The sequence below is a fragment of the Poecilia reticulata genome, linkage group LG8, assembly GCF_000633615.1.
Source record: "Poecilia reticulata strain Guanapo linkage group LG8, Guppy_female_1.0+MT, whole genome shotgun sequence".
Lineage (NCBI taxonomy): Eukaryota > Metazoa > Chordata > Actinopteri > Cyprinodontiformes > Poeciliidae > Poecilia > Poecilia reticulata.
This window is the reverse complement of record NC_024338.1, coordinates 18,830,721-18,847,777: the sequence shown is the minus strand read 5'-3', so window position 1 is coordinate 18,847,777 and position 17,057 is coordinate 18,830,721. Positions and strand designations below refer to the sequence as shown.

General features: G+C 38.9%; 2 protein-coding genes across 2 annotated transcripts; both read left to right on the top strand.

Annotated features, from left to right (window-relative positions):
- Window positions 1–1,542: 1,542 nt before the first annotated feature.
- LOC103469003 (uncharacterized) lies at window positions 1,543–11,271 on the top strand. Its single transcript, XM_008416450.2, has 4 exons — window positions 1,543–1,637; window positions 4,649–5,391; window positions 8,918–9,081; window positions 9,593–11,271. The coding sequence occupies exons 2-4, from the start codon at window positions 4,675–4,677 to the stop codon at window positions 10,515–10,517; spliced, it is 1,806 nt and encodes a 601-aa protein (XP_008414672.1). The 5' UTR covers window positions 1,543–1,637; window positions 4,649–4,674; the 3' UTR covers window positions 10,518–11,271.
- A 3,351-nt stretch (window positions 11,272–14,622) lies between these two features.
- LOC103469081 (uncharacterized) lies at window positions 14,623–17,052 on the top strand. The gene is made up of 3 exons (XM_008416572.2): window positions 14,623–15,328; window positions 15,701–15,867; window positions 15,984–17,052. The coding sequence occupies exons 1-3, from the start codon at window positions 14,636–14,638 to the stop codon at window positions 16,918–16,920; spliced, it is 1,797 nt and encodes a 598-aa protein (XP_008414794.1). The 5' UTR covers window positions 14,623–14,635; the 3' UTR covers window positions 16,921–17,052.
- Window positions 17,053–17,057: the final 5 nt, after the last annotated feature.

Below are 17,057 nucleotides of genomic sequence, written 5' to 3'. Positions count from 1 at the left end.
TAATAAAAACAACATTATGAAACATTAAAATCATGAATATGTAAAACATATTGCTCAATTTCTGTATTTTCTGGATGCTACCAGAACCTCTGGGCTGTTCTGTTGCCTAATAACCTTGCAGATCTGTTAAATCTAACCCAAGTTACACCAACTGTACAAAAAATGTGCAAATCTGCACATCTAATAACACATAAAAACCAGTAGTAATAATGTTATTTTACTATGTTTGGATTTGAGTTCAGGTTAATTCATTTAGACCTTTTTAATGTATTCAAATAGAAAATATAAATTATTATTTAAACTTAATTGGAAAAACATTTAAATTGGAAAATGTAATTTGACCTTACGTGAAATATTTTTTTATTTTCTTGATATTACATTCTTTCAAACAATTAAATGCTTCAGTTTTCTATATTTTACATCCGACTGCTGCTTTAACTCTTCATCTTCACATAATTGGCTACATTTCCATTACCAATGTGAGCAAAACGTCAATATTCGGTTATTGTTGATAAAATACTATTTCTCAGTTGTGGCGTTTCCATTAAATAAAAACCAAAACCACACGCGAATAAGTTTGTTTATTCAATAAATTATTAAAATACATCATCCTCGTTCCACTTCCTGTCATCTTCTTTGTCGTTTCCAGCAGTAGTAACATCCGGTTGTCTGAACAAACTGTTTTCATTGCAGTTTTACAAAATACAGTAATTTTGCAAAACTTTGGGTTTTTGTAAAATTGCCGAGTTTCAATTAGGCACATTTATTTTCATAATTCCAATTTACACAATTTTATGGTCAATGGAAACGCATCTGAGCTCACAGATGGTTGAGCAAAATGATGGAGCAGAACAATAAAAACGCTTCAAAGCCGCAGTTTCCTGTTCATGTTGAGAACCTTTGAGCTCCATTTCCTGTTTTTGCGTCAATTCCTCTATGTGAACGTTGGTTGACCCTGAACCACCCAACACATGAGATATAAATAAAGAGAGACATGATCCAGCTGGAGCAGACCAGTGATATTCTGTGCTTGTTTTCCTAATGTATGAACTTTCACCTCATTGAGATAACAGTTTTCTACAGCAGCTCTTCATCTGTGCCATCTTTCTTTTCTGCTCATTTTAATTCAATGAGTTCAAAGTTGTAATTTAATTATTGCAGCACATGCTGCAGTATGCTTGCAGTGAAGTAAAAATGTTTGAATTTTTCCCAAGGTAAAATTCAAACATTTTTTAAGACGTTTTCAAGGCTATAAATAAACTAAAAAAAGACCCAGAGAAACTAGAGGCTGCAGTTAAACATGGATGACCTCTGTGTGGGACTTTCACTTTCGTTTTCCTGGAAATAATCTGATCCTGAGAAACGCACAGCCTGAGTTCACTGACAGAAACAACGACACACATCATGTTCACTGGAGAGGGAGAGAGAGAGAGAGAGAGAGAGAGAGAGAGATAGAGAGAGAGAGAGAGAGAGAGAGAGAGAGAGAGAGAGAGAGAGAGACCCTCCTTTGCTCCTCCCACTTCCTGATTGCAGGCCCCGTTATAAGCAGCTGAGGGGACAAACAACTGGACTTTTCTGAGGAGACCAGTAACTCCGTGCAGTTTTAGAACAGAAGCAGGACCGAACAGCAACAAACAGTGAGTAAAGTTTTTTTTTTTTGTTTCCAGTCTCTGAGTTTGACTTGTTCTAATCATCAGCGTAAATGCCGTCAGCTGTATTAAATACTGACTGAAAAAAAAAACATGAAATTGTGGTTTTCTTACATTACTGAATTTATATTTAATAAATATGACAACAGAAACCTCTTAAGTTGATTAATTAAAAAATAAAAGATGAGTAAAATGTGAAATTTAATCCCCCACAAATAGAGAGACATTCATACAAACTGCAGCTGCGCATGAAGGAATGTTAAAAGTTTGGACCAAAATCTGCCTTGCTCATTGGCATCATGGGTTTTTCCCTCCCATCATGTTCCAACTTTTCCACTTTTTTTTAAAAATTAAATCCCCACCTCTTTAGCATTTCTTTTTTAAATTGAGAAGTTGACACGGTTCATCTAGCTTTATTCAGGTGAAACCTAAGACTTTGTAAAGTGTTTATATTTCTAACCAGAACCTCATAATGTTCTCATATTGGTGTGTCTGGACCGTTTCTATTTGCCATTCTATTTTAGCTCCGCCATCTTTGTTTGCTACGTTCAGCTGAATTCCTGCTCCAGCAGCTGAACTCTCTCATTAATAGTCACTCTGCTCTGCAGAGACCTGATCATAAATCATCCTTTAGATTCAGATGTTGCAGAAACTCTCCAGGACTGAAGTCAGGCGACTGCAGGCCTCCTGTTCATCACCCTGCTGAAAAACGGGCCTGAGTGCAGCCTGTTCATTTTTAATGTTACATTTTCTGCCGTAAATTGTGATTAAAATATCCCAAACAAAAAATGTTGTTTTTAATTAAAAATAGCAATAATAATGTCTTCTGACGGTTATGTTATTTATAGTATTTTTTTCCTTTATAAAAACAAGTTCTATTTTAAAAGTTAAACTATTATTTTTGTTGCTTTGTAACTATTGATATTCTAGCATATATTTATAGGGAATAAATTTTTATTTTATTGAGATAAAGAAGAAACACTTAAAATATGGGACATATTCTGATAAAACCCTGTTGGAAAAGAATCCAGTATAAAACGTCTTAATCTAAAATATTTAACTTAAATTTCAATGTTTGCAGAGAAAAGCAGCAGATTTATCCTCAGAAATAAAAACTTTGATTAAAAGGAGATAAAACGGGAAGCAAAGATAAAATTGAGCAATTTTCTTATGATTAGGATCAATAATTATACATGATTGTTTTCTTTTCTATTCTGAAGCAACATATTTTTATAAATGATAAAACTTTCCTGTTCACATTACAAACAAGGAACTTAAAACCAAAGGAATTAAAATCATCTCTCCTGCTGAAGTTCAGTATAAAGTCCAATCTGCACAGTTACTTTCTGTTTCCTAGAAGTTATGGGAGCACATAGGGACTCTATTTATGTTCTGCCGGGCCGAGTCGGACCCGGTGGTACCCGCTCTGACAGGAAAGGGAAGAGAACATTTTCCTGTGTGATTGGACTCGACTGGCTCGGTTCTGCATTCCTCCAGAGAGGAAATGACTGTCTGACCAGAACCTGTCTGCAGCTCTGATAAACGGCAGATGACTCCCCTCATCTGCATGAAATATTCCACGTTCTGGAGTATTTTTGTTATGGCTGATTTTTTTATTTTTTGGCTACATATCAATTAATCGATTGACTAACGATTAATTGATATGTAGCCATTTTCTTAAAATCTTCTCTCAAGATGGCCGACTGGCCTTCCATAACACGAAGGGCTAAATTTTTCATGTTGATTTAAAAAAAAAAAAAAGAAATTAATCAACATTTAACGTTGTATTGTGTCAGATTTACTAAATGCTGACTGAATAAACAGGAAATTGTGTTTTTCTCACATTAAACTTAGACACAGTGATGGGTATTTTTCTCTAACCCTCATAAAAGAACCACAGACAACGTATATGAATTTTATGGCGAAGCTTTTGCAAAAGGAGAAGACTCTGCAAACTGCTCCTCCAAGCCGTTCACTGAGCGTCAGAAAGACCTTTGCTTACAGTTTTTACTTTTATCAAGCAAAAAGAGGGAGGAAAGACGGCGGAGACAAAATATTACTGCACACAGGCAGTTTCTAAGATAGGGAGTATTCCGGTTGATAAGAAGTCAGTTGTGGAAACATAATTTAACGTCTGGGAAACACAGTTAACTGTTTCACATGAAGACAAACGGGCAGATGTGGCCTCCAGGTCAGTTTATACACACAGAAGGAAGAGAACACTTTAAATTGAAAATCACAATAATCTGTAGACTGAATGTTGATTAATTATTGATTAATATTAGACTGACTATGAACTAAAGTAATAACAAAATGATAATACCAAAAAATCTCTTAACACACATTTATTAAAATAACAAAAGAGGAACCAGATCATGAGCTGCTAATCTAAAGGTAGAAAATGTCTTGAGTTCATGAATTGTTCATAGATGAGCTGAGATTAGCTGGGCTACAGTTTATTATGTCTGAAATGATTAACCAGATTAATTCTGAGTGACTATTAAAATCAACTAATTTAATTTTTGTGCATTTTTGGTTTATTTACTACTGAAATGCCTTTTTTAAAAAGGTTTTGCTGCAGTTAATTAATTGATTCCTAAATAAGTTGATGATTATTTCAATAATGGATTAATTACAATTGATCTGATTAACTGTGATTAATCAGCTTTTGAAATTATCGGTAACTAATTTATATTTTATACAGTTTTGGTGTAATTACTACTTGAGTCTTGTTTTTCAGTGAATGCTTTTAGTTTGTCTCCAATTAATGATTACTAAATAAGTTGACAATTATTTCAATAATTGATTAATCATGATTAGTCTGATCAATTATCGAAATAATGGTCAACTAATTTAGGTTGTACAGTTATACTACCATCTCCTTTCTTCTTTCAGCAAATGCCTTTTTCTCCAGTAATTGATTAACTGATTACTAAATAAGTTGACAATAATCATAATTAATCACCTCCGCCTCATAATATTTCCTGCTCTTGTTGCAGATCTCCTTCCTCTCTGCAGTCACATCATGGATGATGCTGATGCTCTCGTACGCAAGGTCAATAAATGGGTGGCTCTTCAGAAGGAATGTTCCAGGAAGTTGAAGAACCTGGCGGATGAGCTGGAGGAAGCGACGAAGGCGGCCAACGTGACCAAAGTCGTCGGCAGCTCGGTGTCGGTGGGGGGAGCAGCTGCCATGACGGCGGCGGGCGTGTTGACGCTTCTGACCGGCGGAGCAGCGCTGCCTGTTCTGGCTGTAGTGGCAGGTGCGGGAGCAGTGGCTTCTGGGACCGGTGCGCTAACCAGTGTTGGTTCTGATGTTTACAGCGCCAGCAAGTCCAAAGACATCATGGAGGAAGCCCAAAAGGTTCTGGAAGAGCTACAGAGTCTTGAACAGGAAATGAAAGACCTCATGAAGTCGCTGAAACGACAAGACTCCAGCTTCTGTCGCCATGGTGGCGCTGCTGGTGGTGGAGATGACGACGATGATGATGGCAACGTTATGGAGTTTGTCATGAGATCAATGGCCAGACAGGAAGGGCTGGAGCTCTCCAGCAGCATCATGATCAGATCGGTGTTTGGGTTACCGCATATCGACATGTTCAAGAGGATCAAGGCCAATGATATTATTCTTGCAGGATGTCTTATAATCCTTACAAGTGCTCTGATTGCAGTATCCAAACAAGGAGGGAAGAAAGTGGCTTCATCTCTGGGGAAAAAAGCAGCTTCAGCAGCAGCTGGAAGTGTAAGTATGAATCTAACACCAGTAGGAGCAGATCAGGTGGCATTGGGGGGCAACGGGGAGACATTGGGGGGCATCGCCCACCCACAGTCAGCAGTGCCCCCTGGACTGGAAGCTGTTTATTATTATTTTTACCTCAGAGTGGACAACTTTCTATTATTCCTATCTTTACTTGTACGGTAGGGGATCCCACAGGTCCTGTATCTGTTCCCTCTGCACCTTTTTCACAACTTTTTCATCCATTGTTAATCGTAAGGTGTTTTTCCAAGCTGCCTCTAAACGCAGCATGAAAATGAAGATACTGGCACCGGTTTTACACCTACAACAGAAACATGCTGCTGCTGCAGCAGGTCTGTGTTAGAATCATGGCAGCAAACCAGCAAAAGCCAAAAACCTTTGCAGTTTCCCCCCAAAAACCAACCGAGTTGAATAATTCTGTTGGATGCAGGTAATATTGGCTGACTTGAATATACTTTTAGACCAGTGGTTCTTAATCTTTTTTGCGGTACCGAACCCACCAGTTTCATATGCGCATTCACTGAACCCTTCTGCAGTAATAAATAAAATATGATTTTCCCCCTCCCCCAAATTCAAGACATATGGGTGACCCAACTAGAGTTTAGATCACTAAGTCTTCTTAAAGGTAGAGTCTCTGAGAACAGTTCTTCAAAATATAGTCAGTGTTTTCAGCAAAGTTGAGCTGACTGTCCAGGAACGACCCAAGGTATTTAAAATTTGCCACAGTTTCAGTTGGCCTTCAAGAGAAACTGGAACCACTTTAAGGTCTTTAGGTCATTTAATTAACTCTACATTCTTAAGAGAATGAAAAAATAATAAAGACGTCGTGGATTTCTGATTTAGTAATGTAATTATATTAGTTGTGTTACCACCCCCACGCCACTAGAGGCAGTAGCAACCCCGAAAAGATGCGACTAAGGAGCAGATTTAGAAGTTCACCGAAAGCTACAGAATTTGGTAAAAACTGTGAGCTTTGCTGAAGTAAATAAAGACACAAGTTCAAATCCATGCTGAGAGTAGAGCTCCTTCAATCAGGGCTCCTCCACAGCTCTGATTGGCTCAGCAATGTAACGTGATCCTCTGATTGGCTCAGCAATGTAACGTGATCCTCTCTGCCATCACTTGCGGGGCGTCATCATGACTTTACACAAGTGTGTCTTTACCTCCGCGGCAGAGGCTCCGCCGAACCCCTGAGACCGACTCACCGAACCCCTGGGGTTCGATCCAACCCAGGTTAAGAACCACTGAGTTGGGAGTAAAGGTACTTATAAGAGTAGTTTTACTGTACATTTCTTTTACTTGACTATTTTTATTATTTCTTCTCTTAGTTGAATAAATTGATTTTGCATTTAAAGAAATTGGAAATATTACATTCTGCAATGTAATGAGTTGACGTTTATGGAAGTTTGCGCATAATTACTCAACATTTTATACATGCCACTGTTTACATCCTTATTGTTCATTTTGCATTAATAAACATGGTTATGTTTCTGAGCCGCCTCTCCAGTTAGGAAAACATCACATTAGTTCAGGCAGTATGTTGTTTATAAGTCAAAAAAGAAAAAATTGATATTTTTAAAAAAAAGATTATTAAGCTTAAGAAAAGTTTCTGAGAAGTGAACAGAGATGAGATGAAGCCGACGAGGCAACATGTGAATCTGTCCTCAGTTTATTCACACCAGACTAAACGAAATGCGTCCTGAAGGAAGAGTGGAGCCACAGTGAGGTAGATTGAACTCCAGATTGCTAAACATTTCCTCTGTGCATCTGATCAATGTGAAGGAATGCCTGACGCCCCACTACACTGTAAAAACAAAAAACATCCTGAATCCGTTTGATTCAGTTTAGTTTCCTTGTTGCTTGGACTCAGTTTAGTAAAATCAACTTTAAACTTCAAGTTCAAAACATTTAATAAAAGCAACTTAAACTGAACTGATCTAACTTAGCAACTATAAGAGAAATGTTTTTACATTACATCAAGTTGTTATAATTTTTTTCATTTTATTAACTTTAACATATTTCTAAATTAAGCCAACTTTGAAATAATTTTTACATGGAATTTTTGTACAACTTTAAAATGTTTATTCTTTTAAATTGTGTTGGTGAGCCTTAATGAGAGAAAGGTTAGACGGTATTTCAACCAAGTCAGGAAGATATTCAAAGTTCAAACAAAATTCGAAAAAAAGAAATGATTGTATTAATTAGAGATAAAAATATTTAATTATGAACTACAGCTGTTTCCATTGCAAAACTAATGTTGAAAAACCACAATTTCACAATTCAATCTGTAGAGACTCACACAGAGAGAGAAACGGCAATTAGACAATTTTATTGGACCGAGAATTTGGCGCTCGGACACCGGCGGAAGACGTGCGTGCTGAGAATCGCAGCGAGCTTGAATGATCGGCTTGAACGGAGCTCAGGTAGGTCTTCCCCCGGGCCCAGTCACTGGTGGTGGAGCGGAGCTTGGAGAGAGGAGTCTTCAGGGGACCTGGAGGCGTCTGGTGGTGGAAGCGGGAAGGAGATGGGTTGAAGCACGACTGAAGCGGGTGGATCTGTGGTTTCTTCGTCTTTTAAAGGAGCTCTTGCCAGGTGATTGGATCAAGGTAGAGAGGTGGTGCGTCCTGATTGGCTGGGGTGAAGGCGTGGTAATAGGTGATGCTGGAAGAGTCTTACAGGTTGAATTTCCGCCTAGGGCTTCATTTCCAGTGTTTTAATAAAATAAGAAAATTAAAATTATACATGAATAAGTTTGTTCATGAAATAAGTCATTACAAAACTTGCTGCATTATCATCCTCCTGGTCCTCGTGATAGGGGAAAAAAACTGAGTTTTTAAAAAAAATAATGTTTCCATCAAGGGAATTTATTATTGTAATTTCAATTTAATTTCAATTTATGTGATTCTCCTCTTTACGGTGAAAACATGCTCTCTGAGATTCAGGTTCTTATAAATGAGGTCGAAAAACTGAGCACAGATCTATTTTAATCTATGAAAAATCTACAATGCTTAAAATGATTGTCACTTATAACAAGAAATTTTTTCCTTATATGTAAAATAATCTGGGGTTTTGTCAGTATTAAGAAATTATGTACATAAAACAATCTCCTGTAACTTAATGAAAAGTAACTTGTAAGTTAGTTTTTTCTTATTCCAAGTGTACTAAGAGTTTTGCACTAGAAACTAAACTAAAAATACTGGGTAAGATTCTGTGTTTTTGCAGTGCAGCAGACTGAGTCTGATTTTATGACTTCAGTTTTTTAGGCATCAGTGGAACAACTCTTAGTGCAGTGGTGCCCAAAGTGGGCGGCATCTTGCATGTTTTAGTTCTCTGCTGGTGGCAACAACCTCCTCAGCAGGTGCATGTTCTTCTAATGAGCCCCCATCTGATGCCGGTGATGCATGGAGAGAACTGAAACATGCAGGATGCCGGCCCTCAGGGACCGACTTCAGGCTCCACTGTCTTAGAGGTAACAACTGACGAACACTGTTTAATCAGATGTGTTGTTCAGGTTGCAGGAGGAGCGGTCGGGCTTTTCTTTTCTGTTCCTGAGCTGGTCAGTGATTGCCAAAACCTGGACAACACCGAGACAGAAGCCAGTAAGACTCTGAGGAAAAATGCCAGGACTATCCTGACCAGCGCCGAGGAGACGGAGAAAGAACTGCAGAAAATAAGGTATGAAAATGACAAAACAATATGTTTCAATCTGAGATTAAAAATATTTTAACTTCCTGTTTGAACGGTCAGCTCCTCAGATTTACATCACTGTAAACATTTTTGTACACAGCAAAATAAAGTTAAATCATTGTTCCATTTTGTTCTTATCTCTTAAAACTTACACAAAATATGTAATCACATTGGGGACTTTAACCACCTCTTGTTTTATGCCATAATTTCAGAATGATTATTAAATAATTAATTATTAAATTAATTAATTAATTATTAAAAAATTTGGATTTAACAGAGATGGTTGAATGTTTGGCAGCTTTGTGCAAATGTTAACATTCTGTCAAAAAACCCAAGAATGTTGGTGGGTGATTAGAAAAACAAAAAGTTCTTTGTTTGAAAATGTTTCACCACAAAGTTGTGTGCTTGCAAGAAAAAAATGGCAGAGTATTTAAAAAACACGCTACTTAGATAAAAACATGTATGCAAACCTAACGGGTTTCTTTCAATCTTTTTGCAGAGAAGCTCTTAAAAAGTTGGTGAGAATCAAATTCATCATAGAGAAGGAAACGAGAACCAGAGACGAGAAGAGAGAGCTGATCGACCACGCAATTAATAACACTCCTTACCCAGAGGTCAAACAGTGGTTGAGAGAAAACGCAGAGTCTGATGTCTTCTTCCATCTGGTAAATCTCACCAACTTTATAGCACAAAAGCTGAATGAGGAGGCGAAGAAGAAGAAAGGGAAGGATCGGGAGAAGAAGAAGATCGAGCTGGTCTTCTTGGCTCATGGATCGATTGTGGACTTGATGATTCCTGCCAGATGTCTGCTGCCTCTGCCGTCCATCACAGACGTCCTGCTGTATTCTCCCTGGAACTGCCTCCTGTATCCTGAAGCGGCCTACAGCATCGCTACAGGAAGCATCCAGCCTCACCACCGGCAGTTTGGATGCACCAATCCAGACCTGTGCCCTTTTCTTCCAGCAGCTCATACGTCATTTCGCCTTCCTCATAGCTGGAACTCAATGAGAAATACTGGACTTCAGTCTGTCCCCATCATCATGGTTAGTCCTGTAGCAAAAATAGGAGACCCTGCGTTCGCAGCTTTCATTGCTCTAGCAGCACATTTTGGTGAACCAGCAGCCAATCGGTATCTCATCCCGTACCTCGCTCCCTGGATCGGCAAAGTGCCCTTCTTCATCGTCACATTGGCCATGTCTCTGGTGCTGTTTTTCTCAGGATATGAAGCCACTGTCCACCTGGCTGCCTGCCTGGGAAAGTCACCTGGAAACGCAGTAATGCAGGAGGAGTATCTGCAGTGGCAGTACGCCTACGCTGTGGACAACACCGGCATGACCGTTCCAAGAGAATCGATTCGCTACATAGACGGCCCAGTGTTTAATATGTTCAAGGCTGTTTTTGGTGACGAGTCTCCATTCTTTTAATGATTGATCAAACTTGGAGAAGTTGATGGTCTGAATCACTTCACCTTACCCAAATTGATCCATTCCTTGAATTGATTCCTGCCAGATTTCTGCTGACCATCACAGACGTCCTGCTGTATTCTTCCTGGAACAGCCTCCTGTATCCTGAAGCAGCCTACAGCATCGCTACAGGAAGCATCCAGCCTCACCACTGGCGGTTTGGATGCTATGCTATTGATCTCCTGAGACTTCTCATGATGTCCATGAACCATTATATCTGCCCTCAAGATGGAACTCAATGAAGGACGTTGGATTTTAAAAAATCCCTAACATCTTGGTTAGTCCGTTTGTAAATAGAAACTCTGCATAAACCAACCAGTATCTCATCAGGTTCCTTGACGAGGAGATCGGCGCAGTTTCCTTCTTTGCCGTCATGTCTGCCCTTTCTCTGGTGCTCCCTCTCTATGAATATGGAGCCACCGTCCATCTGGCTGCCTGCCTGGGAAAATCACCTGAAGATCCGGTAATGCAGGAGGAGTATTACCGGATACAGTGCAGGTAGCCTGCACTGTGGACAGCACCACCATGACCTGTCCACCACAAACAAGTTGATGTTTGACGCTTTCAAGAAGGTTTATGGTGATGAGTCTCCGTCCTCCCAATGGCGAATCCAGAGCTGGAGAACGGAAACAAGAGGGTGGACGTTTTACGGCATTTTTTTCTAAATGGTTTTCTCTAGAGAACTGGTTAATTTCCAGTAAATTAATTTCCTGCATATTATTTCTCTCAATGGTTTTGTCATGATATAATTTTTTCTGATGGTTTTCTCAGAAGGTGTAAACCTTGAGAAAACATAGTTTGTCATTTAACGCACACACACACCAATCCTCTCATTGTCTTGAGAAAACCGTAGGTAAAGTGTTTATGTATAAAACATCTGGTCTCTGGTTCTGTACTGGAGAACTGAATGGGTTCACACAGCTCACAGGTTTATTTATTCTGTTTTCTCTGCTTGCAGCTGCCTGAGTTTCTCTTCTCAGTTCAGTTTTAGTAAAGGGGAGTTTGGTATTTTTATTATCATTTGATTCAGTATTATCTCCTGATTGCTGCTGCATCGAGCTGTGACTGCAAAACGTTTCCTTACTAATAAATATCAAGCATAAAAAAAAATCTAAGACGGTGTGGACATTGAACTTACTGAGTCATGATAGTTTATGTGGTAAAATAGCTGCAGCGCATGGTTCTAGAGAATTAACGGTTGATGGGCATAAACTGAAAAACAGTTTCCAGGGGTCAAAGGTGAGCCGTTCTGCTCAGACTGCAGCTGGTCTGATTGATCAGGATGATCAACCTGCATCAATCACTGATTTTCTCAAACTGTCAATCAGCAGCAAGAAACTCTAAAGACATTAAACTTGTTTCTGCTTTTATTTTCACTTTAATGTCAAAATAAATGTAACATAATGAGAACATCCTCCGAGACGTGAGGACGTTCCCCAGTGACGTTAAATATGACTATAAAACATCCAGACTTCAGTACATCTAGTGATTCTTCAGGTCCAGTTTGTTAAAGAGATTCTGATATTTGTTCATGTTTATTCTGGGTTTTTGATCAAATCTTTATTTCCTATCAAAGACCTGGATTATTCCAGCATCTGGAGATAATCTGCTGCAGGAATAATCCAGGTGTTTGAAGGGCAGCTGAGTGGATCAGAACCAGACGACAGGATTCTCAGGTTTAGAGTCTCAATAATTAAACTGAGATTCAAACTTTCCACCATGAATTGGAGCTGAAACTAATTGTTTAATAATCTATTCTAATCATTTATTCTGACGATTAACCGGATAAAAAATATATACATTCTAAAGATTTTTCATTTAACCACTCAAGCCTTTTTATAATAATTTTTAAAAACAAGAAAATTTAATTTTTATTGCTCAAAATGCAGTAACATCATTTCTTTAGTGAACATGTGATTTGTAGCAAATGAAGCATCTGCAGCTAAAAGTCATTAAGATCAACATGTGAAAAGATAAACCCTTTCAAAATGACTTGATATAGAACAGGACTGATTATTGATTATTTTGGATTAATCAATTAACAGCAAAAGATGCTTAATATGAGATTTATAATTATTTAAACCTAAAGTCTTTCAGTGAATCTTGAGTCAGATTCTCAGACTCTGGTCTCTGTTTACCATCTTCAGCTCTTCAAATTAAAAACATTAGAACTGAGACACATTTTCTAATTAAAATGATGCAGCCATGTTGATCTGATATGAACTGCTCCATTAAGCCACAAAGAATGAATTTTACTTTCAGTTTCACTTTAAACCAACAGAAACACAGAAATCCCACCTCTGCCTCCTCCTGCTCTTCCTGTTCCTGTTTCTATAACAAACCGTTTCCGTCAGATTGTTTTGGCTCTCAGTCGACCAACAGAGACGCTGCTCTGTGAGTTTGAACCAATCTGAACTTATTCAATATTAATGTCTGATTTATTGTTCAGGGTTTTCATATCTATGTTCATGGTTGAATGTTTTCACCGTTACAGCAGCAGTTCAGTTAATCTGTCTATAGCTTACAGTTGTAGACAGAAAGTGTGGCGCAGGGGCCATTTTAAGGTGAACAGGTGGTTGATGCACATGAACAGTTTTTCATATTTTAGAGCAACATTTTCACAGACAAAACAACTCTTTACACCTTTAACAAGAAAATTATAATTTACTGGACATATTTATCTTAATTTGTAGTAAATAACATTTGATAACTTTCATTTGTAAGGAGACTTTGGTGCCTTCATCAGACCCAGCAGTGGTTCAACCAGCTTCAGGAGAGAAACTCAGGTCTCATTCATGATACCGAGTTAAAACCACAGAAATGAAGACAATCAACCCTCAAAATCTGACTTTAAACGTGAAAAACACTATTTATGTTTGAATCTACAAAGATTTACAGATCACTTTTATACAAATTTCTGCAGCTAACAATTATTTTACTTACCAATTAATATTTTAATTTGATAATTGGCACATTCTGCAGATGTTTTTGTCTATTCTATACAATATTTGAGGTACATTAAAAATACATACCGGTAGATATATTTTTTAAATTAAAAAATAAATGTTTTATTGCTTGCAAAACAGTAACAATTTTTTTGTTTATGCTTAATCATTTGTAGCAAAGGATGCATAAATAAATATGTCTAACATCAACATGTCAAAAACTCAGCCCTTTTTGATCTGTTGATTGTTTTGTTTTTTTAAACTGAGTAATAATTTTATATCAAATGGTGATTAATGAGAGATTTACAAAATTTGAACCAGGTGGAGCTAAAATTATGTTTTGGTAGAACATAATTACAGACTTGTTGGTTTTTGTTATCTTAATTGCAAAATGTTTATATTTTTTGGTTTAATTACTGCTCTATTATTTCAGGAATGGATCTTTTTTGAGTAAAGATAATGATTAGTCGGCTACTCAATTTGTTGACAATTATTTCAATAACTGATTCATAATTACTAATCGGATTAATTGTTTCAGAATAATCAGATTGCAGAAACTGCAAAAAGGTTTTCTGAGCAGATTATTATGAATCTGAGCCGCTGTGGGAGCAGAGAAATTTGAATGCTTTCGGTTTTCTCTGATTATTTGTTGAGGTTGCAGAGTCCTCCTCTGACCAGCAGGGGGAGAAATCGGCGCAGTAACTTCATCAGGAATCATGAGATAATCAAACGTTGAGACGCTGAAACAACTGACTGAGATGTTTGATGAGATTGTTCTGTTATTGTGCTGCACAGTCCGTTGGTGGCGTGTGAGCTCCCTCTAGTGGTCCAACAGAGGTACTGTTACCACATAAAGGTTCTGGACTCACTCAGATTTTACATCTTTCTCTGTTTTAGAATTATCCAGAAACATTTGATGTTATCTGAGTCTGTTTGGATAATTTAACCTGGTGTGAATCAGAGAGGTTAAGTGTTGGTGTTCTTTAAAATAAAGGAACAAGAATCTTGATTCTCTGATTTGACTCAGATTTCCTCTGGTTCATGTTTTCCAAAGTTATTCCTCTTCTTCACCCAGGAAATGACACATCTGAATGGTTTTATATTCCAGATTCCTGTGACATCTCTCTCTTTGTGATGGCTACAGCTGACCAGTTTGTGAAGGAGATTTTCTCCTGGATCCAGCAGGGGGAGGATTATGCAGACAAGCTGGAGAAACTGGCAGGGAGGCTGGAGTCTGAAAGAAAAGAAACCAGTGCTGTTAAATGTGTTGGTGCCTCAGTTGGAGTGATGGGATCAGCCCTCCTGATTGGAGCTGGAACTGCCTCTGTGCTCACCGGTGGATTAGCTACTCCTCTCTTAGCACTGGGCGCTGCGTATACTGGTATCGGTGCTGTTGCCTGTGTCCACGCCAGTCAAACCGAAGAGAAATATTCTAAGAAAATACTGAGAGAGGCTCGAGATATTTTAAACAGAAGCAACGAAATAGTGACTATTATTCAGGAGTTGTTTGAGAAACTGAAGAATGAGAAGAAGAGGCAGAACTCCATGATGGATCCAGAGGAGCTGGATAACCAGGTCCTGGCTGATGTTCTGATGGCTCTGGGGAGACACAGAGGACTGGACATGTCCAACATGGGCCATCTGCTTACAAGCCAGATAGAGTTCAGTCATGGTGATGGGGGAAACATGAGTGGACCACTGCTCGGTTACTCATGCATCCTGATGAGTGTCGGTGCCGTTCTGTTGATCTTCAACCTGAAACTTGGTTCAAAGAGCTTTGGGCTTCTGGCAGCTTTTGGACCTGTTGCTCTTTCTGGAGGCGTCTTGGTAAGACTTTTCATCTACATATTAAAATCGGTGGATAGATGTAGCATCAATTCACAACACATCATCTCAATGGACTTTACAAAAGAAGTAATTTCAATGTAATCATCCATCAATTCCAATTAATTCCAGTTTATTCAAACCAGTTTAAAGGTTTTCTAGTTAAATAATCCCAGCAGGTTGCATCAAGTCATTCACTCCTGGATGAACATGTTGGATCCCTGGACTCAGATTATCACAGTTTGCTATTTAGCTTCGTCTTTGTTTAATAATTAATAACAGTGCTTTTGATTCCGAGTGAAAATTTAATCTCTTACTTTGACTAGACCTAATGTCATCTGTCCAATCCTGTACTGATCTCCTGATGATCCACAGCTTGCAGGGGCGGGGGCGATGGCATATTTCCTTCCAGAAGCAATCGACAGCTGGAGGGATCAGATCGAGAAAAACCATGTGACAGAGGTCAGTCGATCTCTGAGGAGCAGAGCTAAGGAGATCCTGGAGATCACCAGGAAGCTGAGGGATCAGTTCAACACCATTGAGTATGTTGGTCGGCTGTGAAATCACACAAACATTAATGGTTCAGGTTTTCCTCAAAAGCAGTCAGAATGTTGTTGAGAAATAAATCTTAAAATGTTACTCTCCTTTTTCCCCACAGGGAATCTCTCAGAAAACTCTCCAGAATCAAATACGTCATAGAGAAGAAAAACAGGAACCAATATGAGAAGAAAGAGCTGATTGATTACGCAATTAATAACACTCCTTACCCAGAGGTTAAACAGTGGTTGAGAGACAACGCAGAGACTGATGTCTTCTTCCATCTGGTAAACCTTGGAAACTTCATAAACCAAAAGCTGAAGGAGGAGGCAGAGAAGAAGAAAGAGGAGGATTGGAAGTGGAGGAAGATCGAACTGGTTTTCTTGGCTCATGGATCGATTGTGGACTCGATGATTCCTGCCAGATGTCTGCTGCCTCTGCCGTCCATCACAGACGTCCTGCTGTATTCTCCCTGGAACTGCCTCCTTTATCCTGAAGCGGCCTACAGCATCGCTACAGGAAGCATCCAGCCTCACCACCGGCGGTTTGGATGCACCAATCCAGACCTGTGCTATTGTTCTCCTGAGACTTCTCATGATGTCCATGAACCGTTACATCTGCCCTCCAGCTGGAACTCTATGAAGGACGCTGGATGTCAACAAGTCCCTAACATCATGGTTAGTCCAGTAGCAAAAGAAGGAGACCCTGCGTTTGCAGATTTCATTGCACTGCAAGACTATTATGGTGCATCAACAGCCAATCGGTATCTCATCCCGTACCTCGCTCCCTGGATCGGCAAGGTGCCCTTCTCGGTCGTCATGTTGGCCATGTCTCTGGTGCTCTTACTTACAAATCATGAAGCCACCGTCCACCTGGCCGCCTGCCTGGGAAAATCACCCAGAAACGCCGTAATGCAGGAGGAGTATCTGAGGTGGCAGTACTCCTACACTGTGGGCAACACCGGCATGACCGTTCCAAGAGAAACGATCCAAAATAGAAACGGTCCAGTGTTTAATATGTTCAAGGCTGTTTTTGGTGAAGAAGCTCCAATTTTTTAATGGCTGGATCAGTTCAGACAGTTTGAACAAACTGATCCATTACTTCAGTTTATGTTTGTTCTGCTTGATGATTATGAGGATTTCTATGATAGATTTTTTTTACAGAAAAAGCTCTGTGTACCTTAGAAAATTTAATT

What these genes read in the sequence shown, in the direction of transcription:
- LOC103469003 (XM_008416450.2), top strand. Translation starts at nt 4,675, where the DNA reads ATGGATGATGCTGATGCTCTCGTACGCAAGGTCAATAAATGGGTGGCT. An exon ending in CTTCAGCAGCAGCTGGAAGT is followed by an intron (nt 5,392 to 8,917) that starts GTAAGTATGAAT and finishes TGTGTTGTTCAG; the next exon opens with GTTGCAGGAGGAGCGGTCGG. An exon ending in AAAGAACTGCAGAAAATAAG is followed by an intron (nt 9,082 to 9,592) that starts GTATGAAAATGA and finishes ATCTTTTTGCAG; the next exon opens with AGAAGCTCTTAAAAAGTTGG.
- LOC103469081 (XM_008416572.2), top strand. Translation starts at nt 14,636, where the DNA reads ATGGCTACAGCTGACCAGTTTGTGAAGGAGATTTTCTCCTGGATCCAG. An exon ending in CTCTTTCTGGAGGCGTCTTG is followed by an intron (nt 15,329 to 15,700) that starts GTAAGACTTTTC and finishes GATGATCCACAG; the next exon opens with CTTGCAGGGGCGGGGGCGAT. An exon ending in GATCAGTTCAACACCATTGA is followed by an intron (nt 15,868 to 15,983) that starts GTATGTTGGTCG and finishes TTTTCCCCACAG; the next exon opens with GGAATCTCTCAGAAAACTCT.